At 39.9% G+C, this 18,004-nt stretch overlaps 2 protein-coding genes across 3 annotated transcripts; both read left to right on the forward strand.

The window, feature by feature from the left end:
- The first annotated feature begins 1,717 nt into the window (after nucleotides 1-1,717).
- Nucleotides 1,718-9,681, forward strand: LOC123974592 (vesicle-associated membrane protein-associated protein B/C-like). 2 transcript variants are annotated; one of them, XM_046055410.1, is made up of 6 exons: nucleotides 1,718-2,081; nucleotides 3,439-3,591; nucleotides 4,456-4,559; nucleotides 4,946-5,026; nucleotides 5,517-5,648; nucleotides 7,628-9,681. In XM_046055410.1, the coding sequence occupies exons 1-6, from the start codon at nucleotides 2,024-2,026 to the stop codon at nucleotides 7,790-7,792; spliced, it is 693 nt and encodes a 230-aa protein (XP_045911366.1). In that variant the 5' UTR covers nucleotides 1,718-2,023; the 3' UTR covers nucleotides 7,793-9,681. The 2 variants fall into 2 exon arrangements, with proteins under 2 accessions (XP_045911366.1, XP_045911365.1); XM_046055409.1 differs by having other exon boundaries at nucleotides 1,721-2,081; nucleotides 5,466-5,648.
- A 1,324-nt stretch (nucleotides 9,682-11,005) lies between these two features.
- LOC123974593 (charged multivesicular body protein 4b-like) lies at nucleotides 11,006-17,432 on the forward strand. The gene is made up of 5 exons (XM_046055411.1): nucleotides 11,006-11,322; nucleotides 13,271-13,448; nucleotides 14,303-14,417; nucleotides 15,035-15,161; nucleotides 16,120-17,432. The coding sequence occupies exons 1-5, from the start codon at nucleotides 11,139-11,141 to the stop codon at nucleotides 16,182-16,184; spliced, it is 669 nt and encodes a 222-aa protein (XP_045911367.1). The 5' UTR covers nucleotides 11,006-11,138; the 3' UTR covers nucleotides 16,185-17,432.
- The last annotated feature ends 572 nt before the right edge of the window (nucleotides 17,433-18,004 follow it).

Consider the following 18,004-nt stretch of genomic DNA (forward strand, 5'->3'; position numbering starts at 1 on the left):
AGCTCTCGGAAAAGAACAGAGCCATAAGATCAGGCTCCCTTCAAAGACCATAAATGAGTACTTCTCCCACAGAACTGCTGTATACCCCTCACAGTGTGGAGAAGTCTTTGAAACAGCATTCAGACCTTTATGTTGGAAAATGGAATTTAGAAGAAGCCTAACTGAATAACAAAATCAAAAATGTTAGTGGCCTTTTCTGGTCATAATTTTCTGTGGGTGTTTAGAGTAGGGTTGCCAACTTCTTGAAATGGAAATAAGGGACAGGGGACGGGGACCGTGGGCAAATATACACCTGCATTACTGCCTTATTACATGTATTATATGTAAATATACAATATACTTGTTTGTAAGAAGTCCTGTTCATACGATATATCTAGCTAAACAAGACATTTTTCCTTGTTTAGAGCTGTGCAAAACTTTAAATTGTCGATGGCAGATGTTGCAGTTGGCCCTGTATTGTTGCATTGTAGAGAATATGGAGTATTGTAGTTGTTATAGTTAGGTTTTCCGTTAACTCACCTTCACTGTTAAAAGTTAAAAGTTTTGCACATTAAACGCCTAATTTTCTGCATTCTGGTGAAATTTTCTGCACCAATTTCTGCCTTTTTTCGGCATCAGTTATGGTGGAAATGTTTTCATTTAGGTCATGTTAAGGGAAACAAACCTCAGTTAGCAGGGGACAATTCAAAATATAACAGAATATATAATGCAGTAGGTATAAGGCTTCTAAGCATTCTGTAGCCTACTTCTTTCTTTCACAATTTAGTCGATTCTCTTCTTTTGTGTCTTTGTTTGGTGAAGTAACCTTTAAATGTGGATTTGGCAACTATTCACATCAATGATCTGTTTATTCAGTTATAAACTCCTATAGTTCCTGTTCTACCCATGTTCAAAACTTTATGCACATTCAAAATCTACCCACATATGATCTGTGTTCTCTGACATGTCAAGAAAAAAAGTTATAATATTGCGAGACTAACGTCATTTATTGATAATCCATAATATTTGTTAAAGTCTACCTGCCCTATATACTCTGTGCATTGCACTGGGGTTGGGGTAGGTTGATTTGCGCCGAGTAGACGTTATCAGTTATAGCCTACATTTGTTTTTCCAACACGTAAGAAAATTGACATGTGAAAAGAATCATTTGTGTGAGTCTCACGCTCAATGCGTAGTCTAAGAGTTGGCAGCTCTGAATTCATATTCTTTTTGCCATTGTCTTTTTTACAGGTGGAGCATGTGGTGGACATGTTTATTGAACTCGCGCTGTCACTGGAGCAACACTGACAGCGTTCCTCATTGGTTCAGACAGGGAGAGACAGCAGCAGCAGTCAGAGCTGCACTGTTTCATTGCTCAGACGTTTGTTCTCAAAATATGAATCAAAATGCGTCCCTTATCAGTTCAATAAGGGACACGTCTTTTAGTTTCTAAATACGGGATAATTCCATATTTTAAGGGACGGTTGGCAACCCTAGTTTAGGGGACTATCAACTATCATGGCCATTATTTCTAAAACGATGTCTACGGCAGTATTTGGCTTTCTGATTATTTTGTCCATGTAGTTTTCCATAGCAGAGTATTATCTCAGTCTTAAAGTGGTGCAAGTTGGTTAGACTGTGTGAAAGTACAATTTTGCATTGACGATGTCAACGTTTCTTTGTGTAACGGTCAAGAAACCACCTGACATCCCGCACCAGCCCCGCCCCTTGTGTGACGTCATAGTCCTCCTTCCTTCCCGTCTCTCCCTCCGCTGCTAGCAGAGTTAGCGCTAGCACGTTAGCCCCCAGCAGCTGTCGGTGGCAGTCAGTCAGTCAGTCAGTCATCCAGCCCGTCCGTCCGTCCGAGTGGTGGTGGTGCATTTGTAATCATCATCATCGTCCTGCTCCTCCTCCTCCTCTCCTCCCATAGAAAAACCGTGGACGGCCAGGTTGTTTCTTCGGGAGCCAGCTGTTTCACCTCTCTGGGCTACCTGCGGTAAAATATTGTTGTCCTCGCCGTCACGACAGGAAGAAGCCCTGGGACATGGCCAGACCAGAACAAGTCCTGGTGCTAGAGCCACAACACGAACTGAAATTCAGAGGTAACGGCTAGCTAATGCTGAAGCAGAGGGCAGGGCCGGGGTTAGGAAGCTAACCTAGAAGGCGTTAGTGAAAGCAACTGTGTCGATTTCTGCATTACCCGCTTAACGTCCACTAATGTGTCGTTATTTGTTTTTGCTGTTATTAAATTAGACGGATGTGGTTAGCGTTAGCCGTGGTCTACATTGTGTGTACGGCAGCAGTGGCGATGACAGGTGAAACGACACTGTGTGCGACAATGCTAACTAACTAACTAGCTAGCTCGGTAGCGTTCAGCTAACGTGGCTAGCAAGTCAAACTGTCATTGCAGCGTCAGGGCAGGCCCGCCGTCCCATTTCTCTAATTCACTCATTTGCGCCCTATGTCTTGTCTTTCATCCTCTGACAGCACGTCAGACACTGTTCTATGATCATATACTTTCTGTCGGTGTTGTTGCTAACACCCGGCTGCCAAGAAGTTACTATTCTAGCATTTTCTACGATCAGGGTGTCATTGCTTAGCCTTATTACCGTGCTTATTTCACAATATTACAAACTAGCTGGCTGCGATTGAGAGCATTACCGTTTACTCTGCCTGTGCAACCTGAATTCTTTTCCAGCTTTACTATATCCAATCCAGAAAGATTGTGAAAATACAGACTGAGCTGGTGTGCCAGGGATAATGGCTGTATGTGTAGATAATTGCGTTTGGGTGTGATGTTGGCTGTAGAAATGGGTCAAGCGATGGCCTAAGGTGATGGAATCAGTCAGTAGTGGATTGTTCACTTATTGATTATTGCAGAGCTTTTTAATGCAAAGATAAGCAGAAGATGATGCATACACCCACTCAGTTACTGATGCACAGTGTAACTGATCAGAGCACAAAGCACAGTGATGTTTGTCCAAAACCATGGTTCAATTGTCAAAAGAGGTTGATTATTCCAGTGTGGAGTCATTAAACATGGTCAGATGGTTTATGAGGGACACTGAGGGTGAAGCAACAAGAAAACATTAGCCCTTACATGTCACAAAGATGCAAGTTTTCTACAGCATCCAGTTTTTGGCTGAGGGCGGGGCATGAATAATAAAATAAGCACTTCCACACTTTGCCGCTCTTTCCACTTAATGTTTAATGTGCAATGTTTATGGTAGGCTCTATGGCGTCCCTCACAAACACTACTCACATATTCATCCTTCCAGTATGTGTACGCAGGTTATCAAACAAGTGCCTAGTCTTGAGTCTTAACTAGGAATCTAAGCCATGCACCCAAATGACAAACAAATGCACCTACCAAACTAGTAGATAAGTGTGTAAATCTGCACACACAGACACACACCCACGCTTTTGAGTCATTGTGTTGTTTCTCTCTGTCCTCCTCAGGCCCATTTACAGATGTCGTCACTGCCACTCTGAAACTCACCAACCCCACAGATAGAAATGTGTGTTTCAAAGTCAAGACAACCGCACCTCGCAGATACTGTGTGCGCCCAAACAGTGGCATCATTGACTCTGGCACCTCCATCAATGTCTCTGGTTTGTATGCATTTTGGTATCCTCTGGCAACGTAATTGAAAAGCCCGGTCAAATGGGATTCAGATCCAATCAGATATCTATATTTTTGGCTTGGTGCTTTAACGATGTGTTGTTGTGTTGTGTACTGTCTGTTGTGGCTTTCAGACAGTATGTCTAAATTAGGAATATGTATTTGGTATCTCGGGGGGGAAAAAATCACTACCAAATGTGGATCTATTGGCTGAGCAGAAGTAGGCTTTTATTGATCATTTCAGCCAACAGCAACACTAAAATAAGTTCAGAAAATTGTGTCTTTTTACTTTAGTGCAGGCTGTAACACAAGGAGATGAGAGCCAGCTATATCAAGCTATCATGATCATCAAAAATCCTAGATGACATCTAGTCTCATATGATTCAATTGATATAGATCAAGGAATATTACAAAAAATGCCAAACTGCAGCCAGAATCTATTGTGTTACGGCACCAAAATAAATTTTCTAGCCTCAGTAAGGTGGCGTGGGACAAAAAGTAATGTGTCAGTAATTTGAGTGGTAATTTTTTTTTCTTGCTCTATTATGTTGATGTTTGAATTCAAACTGTCCTGCGCTTCTGTTATCTTCATTACTATCTTGGAAACCAAACAGATATACTGGATTTCTAACATTCAGTGTGACCAGAATCATTGACTAAATGGTGATCCAGACATAAAACTGAACATTCCAATGCAAGTAGTCAGTTCACGAGGAGTAAGGAGGTCACGGTGTAACCCAACTCATAAACCTGACTGACGTCTTTTTGTTTGTAGGTTGCATAATAGTTATTATGGGGCAATACAGGAAGTCTTTCCCTAATGTTCTGGCTCTCTGTTCTGTTACTGTCCACAGTTATGCTACAGCCGTTTGACTACGACCCCAATGAAAAGAGTAAACACAAATTCATGGTGCAGTCCATGCTGGCCCCATACGATATGACTGACATGGAAGGAGTTGTGAGTACCAGAGCATAAAATATGATTTGGCATTCTGTTCTCATTGAGCGCAAGGATATATTTGTTTATTTGTTAAACTATGTTACTGTTGACCCCTTAATGCAGGTTGACCCTGAAGTTTTCATGATGAACCACACCCTTTCAGAACCCCAAAGTACCTCCAGCTGAACTCTTGAATATTGCAGTTTATGTTTGTCTGTTCTGAAACATAAGCATTTATAATACACGTCCCAAATCCTTTAGAAGATCATGTCTGTAGAGTGTTTCCCTTGAATTACATGAAAGATAAATTAACCTGGTCTGTTTCTGAAGAATCCCTGTATGAACTTTCGCTGTGTTTTCTTCCCCGTCTGTCTCCCTTTCCCTCTCGATGTCTGCATCTACAGTGGAAGGAGGCAAAACCTGAAGAGCTGATGGATTCAAAATTGAGATGTGCATTTGAGATGCCTCTAGAAAATGACAAAACTGTAAGTCTCACTCCTCCGTTAACGGGCGTTTGTTGTGCCAGTGTAAGCCTTCAATCAATAAGTGTCAGGTGTTAACGCACAAAAGGCGGTTTCTCGCATGTACATCAGATCCACAAACTGGGAAATGTTGCATCATGTATTTCACAAAACTCAGTAAACCCGACTTAGGATAACCATTTTAGACATTAAAGACTTAAATCCAATTTAAACATTCACATTGCATGTTTCTTAAGAGTTCCATTTTTTCCCTTACACTCAGTATTTTTTCAGTCTCCTACCCATCAGCAACACATCACTGTATCACTCATTGCATCCTTATTTATTTGTGATTTATTTGTTAGTACTTTCATCTCACTCCCTACCATGTCTCTGCATGTCTCTTCATCCCCTTCCTCTCCTCTCCCCCCCCCCCCACCCCCACCCTCACTCTCTTCCGCAGCATGAGAGTGAAAGCAACAAAACTGTGTCTTCCTCTGCCTCCTCTGTTAAGACTGAGCACTCCGCGCTGCCCAAGTCAGCCAGTGCCTCGCTGGATGACGGAGAGGTGAAGAAGATCATGGAGGAGTGCAAGCGGCTGCAGATGGAGGTGCAGAGGCTACGGGAAGAAAACAAACAGATCAGGGTGAGACGCACAAAAACAAAACAAACAAAAAAATCCAAGGCTATCTGTCTGCGTCTTCTTTCAGCCTTGCATTTTCTACTCCAGAACTTCCTCGTCATACACAGTAAAATCAAAGCTAGTTTCATTCTTGTGTGTCAAAACATCTAAAATAATGACAGGGTAAATGATTTGGATTTTTAAAATAATTTTATTTAAGTTAATCTATAGGCAAACATTTAGTTTGTAGATAAGTGCTGCACCTTGTGAGACTGAACAAGAAAACTGAATTGTCCCAATCATTGCCTGAAGGGTAAATTCTTTCCACATGAGGCCTAAGAAGTTAGAAGCTGCACTTTATAAAATGTCAAAAATCTAAGTCTTGTATGTTTTCATATTTTTCTAATGTTGTTGAGACAATTTCAGCACCGGTACCAGGAATTATGTTATAACCAGATGAGATCATCTGTGCACTTGCATATCTGTACATTGGGTGGGGGCAAAGTTATCACTGACACAAATATTGTAGTGGGGGGAAAAAAGTTGCTTGTGACAAAGTTGTCTATTTCATAACAAGCGGAGGCCACTGATAGAGTAGAGGCTTATAGGGAGCAGTTTGCCCTGATAGACTGCTCCTTGTTATCTGGTTGCATTCATGTGCTTGTCGAATGAATATTGTTTTGAAGCCAGATACTACTTCTATACGTTTGTGTTTTTTTGTTCAGAATTAAGATCAATTGTTGAAAAGAAGCAAAGAGAAAAAAGTTATTTAATATTGTTTATCAATCAAGGGTTTATGTACGCAGCTATATTCAATGTAAAACAACATGCCTTTTACTTGGTTAGTTTACAAAACAACAACAATGAGCTGTGGTTTCCTCAGTTTTGAAGTCAAGTGCTCCACACTTTCTTTACATAAATACATGCTTTCATCTAGAGGCTTGTACCCTAATCATCACACTTAGACAACAATGGCGTCCTAAGACTCTAGTTTTGTTCCATCGTTGGGAACTTTATTTGAGGACTTGATGGGATACTTCTGACAGCACTTGAAGGCAGCAATATATTATACCTTCTGAAAAACAAGGCTGTCCACTGTGATGGTACTTTGTCGTCACCCTTTCTATTCTGAAGGCCGATCCTAATATCAGTATATGAGAGTTAAAAAATCCAGTTTATTTGTAGTCTAAGGGGGCTTTCACACCTACCTCATTTGTTCCGGATGTTTGGACTTTTCGGTTCAATTCGAACCAAAATTACAGGTGTGAAACCTCCCCGGGACCATGGACCGGACCAAACGGATGAAATTTGGTCAGACGAAAAAACGTAGTCTCAATCCGAAACAAACCGAACAATGGTTCGCTTCTAGCTTGAAAGCATTTTTTGGACAGTCCCTGTGTAAACTGGAAACAAATGCACGGATAAATGCATTGGAATAAGGACACAATTATAAATAGCAAGGCAAGTTTATTTGTATAGCACATTTCAACAAGGATGTTTATTTAGCAAACTTAAACTAGCCTTCAGTATAGTTGGTGCTGCAGATAGTAATGCCATAATAATAACAATAAAGTGGCAACAATATGCATCGCTTCATTCCTCATTCATTCATTCTTATCACTTTTTTTTTTTTTAAGTTAAACAAAAATGCAAAGGATACAATCAATTAAATAAATCTTACATTTACAATCTTACAACGAATATAGGAGCTTTTTATCGCTTTTTTATTTTTTAAGTGTTCCATTGAGGTGCAGTAGTGCTTCGGTTCAACAGTAAACTGACTGAAACAGGGTTTGGATCCAGTCCATTTCAGTTTTTCATCATAGATGAAGACAACATGACGCAAGTCTGCCATGGAAAGTTCTTTAGTGAGACCAAACCAAAACTAACCGAATGTATCAAAACATGAACTTTGGTGCGGACCTTCAGGTGTGAACGCAGAACCAAGACCTGTTCAGTGGTCAAATTTCTGACTCTCTCTGACTCCTCTCTCTTTATTGCAGGATGATGACGGGCTGCACAAGAGAAAGGTGACCTCACTGGGCACCCCTCACTCTTCTTCCATGGCAACCTCGGCCATGAGGGACGAAGGCCTAAGCACCCGCGTCCTGGCGTTCTGCGTGCTCTTCTTTGTCTTTGGAGTCATCATTGGCAAGCTGGCCCTGTAGAGACACAGACAGACAGAGCACAGTGATAGACGGATGGACGGCGTGCTTGGGAGGACACGTGTCACGAATGGCAACAGGGATGTCTTCTGGGGTTATGTTGAAATTTTTTTTTTTTTTTTTTTTTTTTTCTTAAACAGTAATATCATGATGGTTTGTCTGGATGGAAAATAATTTAATGTGTAAAAAGAAAACAAAGGAAGGCGATCCCAAGTTAAACCATGAGTGTGAGCGTTTTTGTCACAGGTCTTGCCTTTTCTTTTTTCTTTTTTGTGTGAAATAATCACCACTTCTGATCTGTTCTTTCCGTCCATCCCTCCTTCCTAAATGATCTTCCGCAACTTGCACAGGTAACAGTTGGTGGTGTGTTCAAGTGGCTTCACGCTGGTTGAATGTCTAAAGTCTTTTGTTGATTCTTTATTGATTCAAGTCTTCAAGTTCCTCACTCACATAGTCTGTAAGAAAGATCTAACACTCTTCATCTGATAATCCTTCCTCCACTTATTACTGATAATCTGCAAGGAGAGGTGAACACAAGTGATCAGTGAAAGACTCAAATTCTATGTATTGTCTTCTAAACAGTATGTGGTAAAAATGAGAGCCAGTAGAAGCTCTGTGTGTGTGTGTGTGCGCGTGTGCGTGTGCGTGTGTGTGCACGTGTGTTCTTGATTTTGCCTCCTGCAGGAGGGATGTGGATGTTTTTTATGTTAGGAGACCACAAACGGTGAACTCACAGGCTGTTTGAGAACAAAGGAAGAGGGTTGGTTTGAAAACTAAACTGTCATTTGAACAGATTTCCTGTACACAACAGAAAATGGCTATGTTTGTTGAAAATCAGATTCAATCCTTTGATCATTTCAGTCGCGAGCCAGATCAAGGAATCAGAAATTCAATTATCTATGTTCAGGCCATTTGTAAAATTATAACTCTGTAAAATCAAAATTATGATATAGAATTTATGCTGCACAGTGGTCTAGTACGAAATCAAAGCTGTAATTTAGTTAACTGGGAAAATCTGATGTCTTTAACACTTTAATTTTCTTGATAGTTGCCTCCTCGGGTTGAAGAAGACCCTCATCAAGCAGAAACCTTGTCATGCAAAACCAACACAGACATTTACAATATATAACATACTGTTTGTTACAATAGTTTGGCCACCTTGTTTAATTTTGCCCACGGAGTATTGTATTTGCATCCTTTTAGTGTATTACAGCAGTTGTTTGCTTTTTTTCCTTATATTATCATTTAGCCACAATGCTTCTGTTTATAATATTGAAATGCACTATATTCAAGTGTCCACTCTTCAGTCTGCATGAAATGACATGGATTTATTATGATTATTATTTTTTGAGTGTTGAAGTTATATTAGCAAAACAAAAAAACTTTTTTTTCCAAAGGGACCATCTTGAATCTGGTTTATCAGTTTGTGTGTGATTTGTTTCCTTTTCGATTATCTCTTTTGTTTCCTGTTGGGCTCTGGTGGTTGCGAGATAACTGAGACAACACAGCTGTATTATCTCGGCTATCACGTGACCATCTAAGCAGGTTGGTAAAAAGGAAAAAAGAATAAATATCTGTATTTTTCGTTGCCAGAGGGAGCTTCTGGGAGGAGGGAAAGTGGGCGGCTGGGAGGAGGACTGACCTGTGAATACACACTACATAAAAGAAAAAAGGCGACAGTGCTTCAGACCACACATGCAAAGATACAGTTACACAACAATGTAATCACAGTAATTGGATACTCTTTTGTATGTATATAAAAATAAAAACGACTTAAAAAGATAACTGGCAAAGTGATTAACATACTGTAATAAAGGAAAACGATAATTAAACAACCACCATGGATCATCATAATGTAGCATCATAATGAATTAAAACACATAAACCCCCAACTGTCTGCTTCTGTGAAAAGTTTACTCTTTTTTTGCTCATTTAGAATGGATTGCAGTCTTTGAAAAGAGTAAGGTGTGTGTGTGTGTGTGTCTGCAAAAAAATGTTTGATAGACTAAGAAAAAAAACCCACATGGGGTGCCGAACCACTTAGCCAATACTATTACTTAGGGGTTTATTCAGGACTGAAAGAAAATCTTGGAAAAGAACTGCTCTTGGTAGATTAAAGCACTGCTACTCAGTCTGTGAGAACAGTTTTATTATGTCGGAGCATAAAGTCATTATCATATTATAACCAGGGGTTTGAGACTGCACTTTCTAACAGAAAGACATTTCAAAGTGGGGCTGAGAGGTTACAAAGATCCAAGGGTCCAAAGAAATTAGCATTTTGGGAATTCCATGATCTTGGAGGTGTTTTTGGAGCTTTACCTAGCTAGGGAGTAAAAGTCAGGATATTAGGCTGCATCAGTTTGATCGTTGTTTATTCAATCTCTCCATTGCAAGTCACCGAACTTTACTTACAGGGGCTGTATCTAAATTGCTGGAGTCCCCCTACAAAACCTTACAGTGTCCCCCTCCACATGTGGCAAGGCAAGTTTATTTGTATGGCACGTTCCAACAACAAGGTAATTCAAAATGCTTTACATAAAACATAAAAGCAACATAGGAAAATATAAATAAATTTATAATTTAAAAAAATATTTAAATAGAAAATAAAATAAGTGCTCTGACTTGAATAATCTAAGAAATACAACAACATTTTCCAACAACATCCCTCACTGAACAATCTAGGATCTATGTGCATGCATTAATATTTTTCATTTCAATAGTTAAATGTTGCTCTCAGCCTATTTGCACTGGTGGCTTCCAGTTTCCAAATCATACTTACTAGGGTAAGTTGACCATGAATGACCTTTAAACTAATCCTGCTCATACGTACCCCTCTTAACATGGCCGTGAGTATGAAAACAAACCTTCAAGTGTCAAACCCTGCACATGCATCATTCTGCACAGGGAATCTCAAACACTCAAGCGAAGTAACGATAAGCAAAACACGAGTGGAGGGGGTCTTTATTAGTGGTGACTGATAAAGCAGATGGTCATAAAATTTCACCAAAAAACTTCACCGTTATATTGTATTAAATAGCTTAATGTTTTTATGTTTAGAAAACTAAACTGGTGATTTAATAAATACGTTAAAATTGGTCCAGTAATTTTCAGAGCTCCAGTTGTCCAGCAGATGGAGACAGAGATGCAACGAGCAACGCCCACCCCTCATCGGGCAATATGACGTCATTGGGCCTTATCCAGGAAGTAGAAAAATATCAACAACCCTTCCAGGCTAGGGCGAAGTGTCAGTGTAGCCTAGCAGCAGGGTAGCTAAGCCTGATTTTTCTGGGGCATTTTGCCGATTTGTTTTGTTGTTTTTTTATAATTAGTGTGCTGTAGCATCCCAGAAATGTCGTTGTTTGGTAAGATATTTGGAGGAGGAGGAAAAGGGGCAAAGGGACCGAGCCCACAGGAGGCGATCCAGAAACTCCGAGAGACGGAGGAGATGCTAACGAAGAAACAGGAATTTCTAGAGAAAAAGATCGAGCAGGAGCTGCAAATTGCCAAAAAGAACGGCACGAAAAACAAACGAGGTGAGATATCAGGGCGTATTTTGTGATCGTTCCTACTCTTTATCATAAAATTACTTGGTCAACAACCCCGAGCTAAATGTTAGCACGTTAGCTAAGTTGGCTAACTTTCCCGAGCTGTCAGAAGTGTTGGCAACCTCACCGGGCGTCGTTAATATCACGGCCACCAGAGAGAAGCGGACGTTTTGTCGATTGTGTGTGAGATTGAATTATGTGATAATAGATTATCATTCTCTTATTTCCGCTGAGGTAACGCTAGCCTTGTCCTTTGCTAACATATCTGGTGCTAACATTTTTCGTCTGATTGATCAATGGCCTTTTAAAAATCAAAAGTTAAAGGTGTGGCGAGCGATACAGCTAACGTTGGGTGTCCTACTGCAGAGACACGGGCAATAAAGTTATTGTCTCTGTGTGTCGGGACAAGGGTTGAGTATTGGTGTAGCACATGTTAAAAGGACATCATGTTGCTGTGGGCGTGTTTGCATCTTGTTCAGAAGACTGCATAGAAACCTACAGACATCCTGAGAAAGCTAATTAATGTATAAGCTAATTAGTCTAGAAAGACCCATAAACTGAACTTTGTTTATCACTAGTGATGGTGGGCAACCGAGGAAACAAAAATATTACTGTGGCCGGAAGATCCTATCCTGACACGGTTACTACATGTGGTAAAACATGATAAAGTTGTGTGTGTGGTGGTGCACCTGTTGATTAATCTAGTTGATTTAAAGTACATTTGACATTTACTAGATGTCAAATAAAAGCCAAACTTGAAAAGTTGTTGGTAATATTTGACATTTTGGTCTGAGGATGGTATTGGAGGGAAGCCCTCAGAGTGGCTAATACAAAAGTGTTTTGTCCTCTGGGGATTTTGAATGTGGTTGGTTGGCTATTGGATTTATTATGATTATTACTTTGGGCATTTTGAGCTGATGTTGCCGCTAGAATGAAGATCAAGGGGTCACCAGAATAAATCCTCTGGGACCATGAATATCCATATTGAATTTAGTAGTTTTATAAAGTGTTGATTAATGGGAATGTTTTGAACTGACAATGGTGCAAAGAGAAAACCTGATGGACAGACTGATTTATGTCACCACAAGTGGCGCAAAAAATATCATCATAAGAAATGATTTAATATTCATCAATGTTTTAGTTAGTGTGCATTTAAAAAGTATATGTATGTATTTGGCTTGAAAGACTCCCCAGAGGTTGACAGAATTGCTCATTCCAGTATGACACTCTGATGGTTTCACTCCGGCTTATCAGGTGTGAGTTAGTGGTTGTGGTCATGTGACACTGGCTGATTCATTTCTTCTTTCCACCTTTTCCATTTCATCAGCAAAGTGCCAGCGACAAGCTATATCTAATTTCCCTCTTTGTTGATTTAACGGTCACTAACGTAGTGCACCATACCTGGGGTGACAGAGCTTTCACCATCACAGCCTCCTCCCTCTGGAACGTCCTACACGTACACACCTGGATCACTTATAAAAACCTACCTCTTTAGACTAGCCTTCAAACTCTAGTAATTGCATTTCAACTGCTGCTGTCTCCTGGTTTTATGGTCTCCCCGGCTATTTTAAACATGCTAAAAGTACTGGTTTTAAGTGTCTTTGAGTGTCCTGAAAGAGAAATAGAAATACATTTATAGAAATAAAATGGATTATTATTATTATTATTATTATTATAATAGATTAATATTTAAAGCATTTATTTATGATTCCACTCAGTGGTGGATGACTGTAATTTCGCAGAGCATAAGATGTGGCGCTGACTACTGCCAATGTTTAAGCACTTATTCTGCCTCTCATTCCTGTTTAATTACAGAACAATCTAGGTGATTCACGGTTTTACACCACTGTCACTGAATCACATTTCGACGCAGTCAGTCTATTTTTGTCACAGTCTGTTCGTCCTGACTCCTTTCCTTCTGCCTCTCTCTCCTCAGCGGCTCTGCAGGCCTTGAAAAGAAAGAAGCGGTATGAGAAGCAGCTCGCCCAGATTGACGGCACATTGTCAACCATCGAGTTCCAGAGAGAGGCTCTGGAGAACGCCAATACCAACACTGAAGTGCTCAAGAATATGGGCTACGCTGCCAAGGCTATGAAATCTGCCCATGAAAACATGTAAGAGCAGGCACGCAGGCGCAGTTTAAGTTCTTTACAATTTGATTGATTGAGCAATTGGCTAAAGTGAAGCCTCTTTATGAAAATAGTATATTTGTAGCCTGCTGCTTCTAAATTGCCCTCATGGTACTACAGGGAGAGTAAGAAAAGATTCTGTCTGTTATAAATCAACAGAAAGAAAATATGAGGAATACGCTTTTCTCTAGGGCAACAATTAATCAAAATTCTATCAAAGTCACAATATGGTCTACTGCAATTTTCAAAGCGCAAGAGGTGCAATATTTGTTAAAGAAGAAATATTTTTGTGCTGCAGAGATGTCCTGGTCTACACATCATATTCTACAGACTTAATAAAACATCTTTGTTTGGTACAGATCCCCTCAAAAATCACACTATAATCATTTTAACATGTTTTTCAATGAAAATTTGCATAATGATGTAAAAATGATCCTTCCCTTCAATATCGCAAATCAAATTGCAATTAGCCCTAATTTTCTCATATCAAAATACAGAGCATTTGACCCGTATGCAGTAATGCCTTCTTAATCCAAACCCATCAGCACCCTATGTTATTTGAATCTGTGACAGGCTCAAAAACAATACAAAAACGAATATGAAGAACGTATAATATTAAGAGGCATTCATAAATGTTTCCCTACTAAAATACTGCTAACTTGCATATTAAATGGACAACATCAGTGGTTGCACATGTGAGGTACTTTTGCATTGCTGCATGCCATGTGCATCACTTTGCCAATTTATCAGTATATGTGGGAACGTGAGGCTTGATTAAAAGGTATAATAGTGCACTCTCTTGTACTCGCATATGAATCCTCCCCTGCTTGTTGTTTCAGGGACATTGACAAGGTGGACGACCTGATGCAGGACATTACAGAGCAGCAGGAGCTGGCCCAGGAAATCTCTGACGCCATCTCCAAACCTGTCGGCTTTGGAGAGGAGTTTGATGAAGTGCGTGATGTATATTTTAGATTTTCCTTTTACATTTATGAGGTTTTTGGTGGTTTGTGGTGTTTTCGAAATGCAGTGTGTGATTCCTGTTTTAAAACCGACAGCTATCTGAAAGTGTCTTAATTTATTTTGAGATTTACTGTAAATATTGCCTCACCATCAGTCCATCAGCTGAGAACATGTTCTTTTTTTAACACAGTTACACAGTAATGAACGAAGAACTGATGATAACACATATCTAACCCGGTAGAGCAAAGTTCAGCATTATGGACTTGATGCTGTCCAGCATTGTTCTGTGACCCACCAGGCTAGACACAGTTGGTTGTGTTCCTTGAGTCATTTCTCTGAATCAGCCTTTTTTTTGAATGGTCTTATTCAGAGAACCACTTCACCGCAATTGATGGTATTCAGACATCCTGGCATAATATGGCAGGAAGAATGAATACGCTCTTTCTGAAATTCTCAGTCAACTGACTTGAAGTGTTTTAATCAAACTCTCGGCGAGACATTTTACTCACCATCGCACCCTCATTTTGACGGTATCTTTGTGGTTTCTGGTGTTGCAGAAATAGTTTGTGTTTACCCGCATGTTTCATGTTGATTGCTGTGTTTCTCAGGATGAACTGCTGGCGGAGCTGGATGAGCTAGAACAGGAGGAGCTGGACAAAAACCTGCTGGAGATCGGGGGATCAGAAAATGTCCCCCTCCCCAACGTGCCTTCTACTTCATTACCTGCCAGACCTGGTAGGAGCCTTTTTGAAAAACTAATACAACTTGGTTATTCAGTTGTTCTGGGGGAGAGTTAGATGAGAAGATTTTTTGCCGTTTTCTGGGGGGTTTATGTGCCGGACTATTTCTTGGCTCTGCACAGTTGCCAGGTAACCAGTGGAGACTCCATGAAGTTGAAATAGTCCAGCACCTAACCCTGTGTAAAAAGGCAAATTGTTGTTTTTGCTCTTCAGTGTTTGTATGGATTTCACACATGAGGTAGCAAGGTAATTTATTTGTCATTATGTAACTCAAGGTTGTACAAGGAAATGTTGTTTGTAGTCCATGCTACACACAAAGAACATAACAGATAATGACATTTATATTAAAATAGAGTAACATATAAAATCTTATTACTCTTGGACAGAGAAGAGTAGCTGTACCTAGTCTTTATGCTAAAATAAGATAAACTGGTGGCTGGCTGTGGCCTTTTATTTCAAGTACAGCCTAGATGTGCACTAATATGGAATTATCTGTTTGTTGTGACCGGTTTCCATTAGCTAATTGACAATATTAATCTTACAAATGCAAAAACATGAAGAGGAAAATAGATATACATTTTTAGAGTCACATTCTCTCCGCTGGGGCTTCTCTGTGCTCTGCTGTCTGGGTTTTAAGCGCCATCCCTAGCCTGCAGCCGTGCTCCGCATTATGGGATTTAATTGTCGGCTGAAATTCCATTAGTGGAACAATAACACAAATCCAATTTTCTAACTTATCTGCCAGACCAATATGTTCTGCAACCCTGGTAGAGACATGAGAGAGATATAAATCTTCTCATCTAATTCTCCACCAGAAGGCAAACAGTTTCCCAAAATGTCAAATTTTAAGCTCAGTAGAGGCCACAAAACCAGCTGAGATCAACTAAACATAACCGTACCAGTTCATTCACATATCTCACCGCTTTCCCCCACCTGTCTTTAAAACCCCAAAGCCAAGAAAGAGGAGGACGAGGACGACATGGAGGACCTGCAGCGCTGGGCGATGGAAGCCATGTAAACGCGGGATCCGCCAGATCATACCTGCATCTGAGAGGGAGGAGGAAGGAGGAAGGGGAAATGAATGGACTGATAGGATGTTGTGTATGAGTATTTTTGTGTGTCTGAGGAGAGCTGCTTTATGTAACACTACGAAAAAGCAAAAATGCTGTAGTCTTATTTTTTATTTTTATTTTTTTTCCCCGTCCCCTTCACAAACCCCTGGGTGCTCAGCAAACGAGCTGGGTTGGGGCTTTTATATCGAAGCTCTGTCACTGTACCATGGCAAAGTCACCTAATATATTTAACCTTGATTTTAATACAACATTAGCACCTGGTGGGCCTATTTCAGTGCCCACATAGTTCATATTGAAGTGTAATATTATGAACTCTGTGGTGCGATAAAGGAGTAGTCAGATTAGTATGGCGTTGTTAACATCACTGGATGACAGGGGAGTTTTCATGGGAGCTTAATCCTCAAAGATGTGTTTCCAACTCACATATTTACCTGTATTTGTGGCGTCTTTCCTTCTTGACAAAAATAACAATCCTTTGCTTTGTTGTTTTTTTTTTTTTTTTTTTTTCAATGCTCTTGAAAATCGGAGAACAGTTGAGCATGAGCTGGGTGGTGAAGCTATGAACTGTGTGTTTTCCAGAATCTGAACCTCTTGTTTTGTTTCAGGCTGCGCGCTTTGTTTCCCCCCCCCCCCGCCTCCTGTCGCCATTTCAGCGACTTCTCCCTCGCTCAAAGGCGTTCTCACCAGTGGTTCTTGTTATTTGGTGTAAATATCCCAAATGTGTCTCTTTTTTATATGCTGTATTTCTGCCGTCACTGGGAGGTTCTGTTGCGGCTGTGCGAAGCATGCAACAATGGGAAATCACAACACAGATCACAATGCACGGCCAGAAAGAGAGATGTTAAACCTAACACTTTCATCCTGCTCTGTCTGTCTCGGTCCTCCTCGTAAGGGTTTATGTTTCAAATCATATAATGTTAAAAAAAATAATAATAATAAACTATTGTCACATCTTATTAACTCGTGAAGGAGATGGTGGTTTATAAAAGATTAGAATACAGTCAATCTACAACATCAGCGTTTTGGAATTTATGGAGGTTCTTCCTTTAGTTTTTCAAAGTCATGATGTACATTTTTTACTTAGGAAAAAAGCAACAACACAAGGATGGATGGACAAGCATGTTTGCATTTCTATGTTTTATTTATCCAGATGAGAATATTATTTGCAAAATCATTAAAGGTTTTCAATTCTTTTACTGTAGTGGAAGCTGTATCTTTTCACTTTGTCATCGTGTGATATCGTCATGTTCAGTGTCAGAGTTTAACACCTACTGTACAGCCATGCTGGGAAACTAATGGGTGCAACAGCGTTTTAGACTTGAGGCTCACAGAAATGTTTACTCTTGATCTTATAAGATTGTTACAGTTCCCGGGTTAGCATAGTTTAAACCAGAGACATTTTGATTGTATGTCTTTCCAAGCTGATAAACTGCACATTCAGTTCTGGTGCTCGAATTAAGGCTGCAATTAACATATATTTTCATTATCCATTAAACTGATGATCATGGTCTTGATCAATTAATCATTTTTCGAGACCACTTGGTGACATCTTCAATTTGTATTTTAAAGATATTCAATTTACTATAAAGGAAGACAAAGAAAAGCAGTAAATGCTCAGATTTGCTAGTCAGATGTGTGCCATTTAAGCTTGAAAACTCTCGTAAATGATAAATAATTTAAATCAAAATAGTTGCCAATTAATTTTCTGTCCATCGACTTATTGCTTACAATATTAATGTAGCTGCAATTCATATCAACACAAAGA

The sequence above is a fragment of the Micropterus dolomieu genome, linkage group LG08 (assembly GCF_021292245.1).
Source record: "Micropterus dolomieu isolate WLL.071019.BEF.003 ecotype Adirondacks linkage group LG08, ASM2129224v1, whole genome shotgun sequence".
Taxonomy (NCBI): domain Eukaryota; kingdom Metazoa; phylum Chordata; class Actinopteri; order Centrarchiformes; family Centrarchidae; genus Micropterus; species Micropterus dolomieu.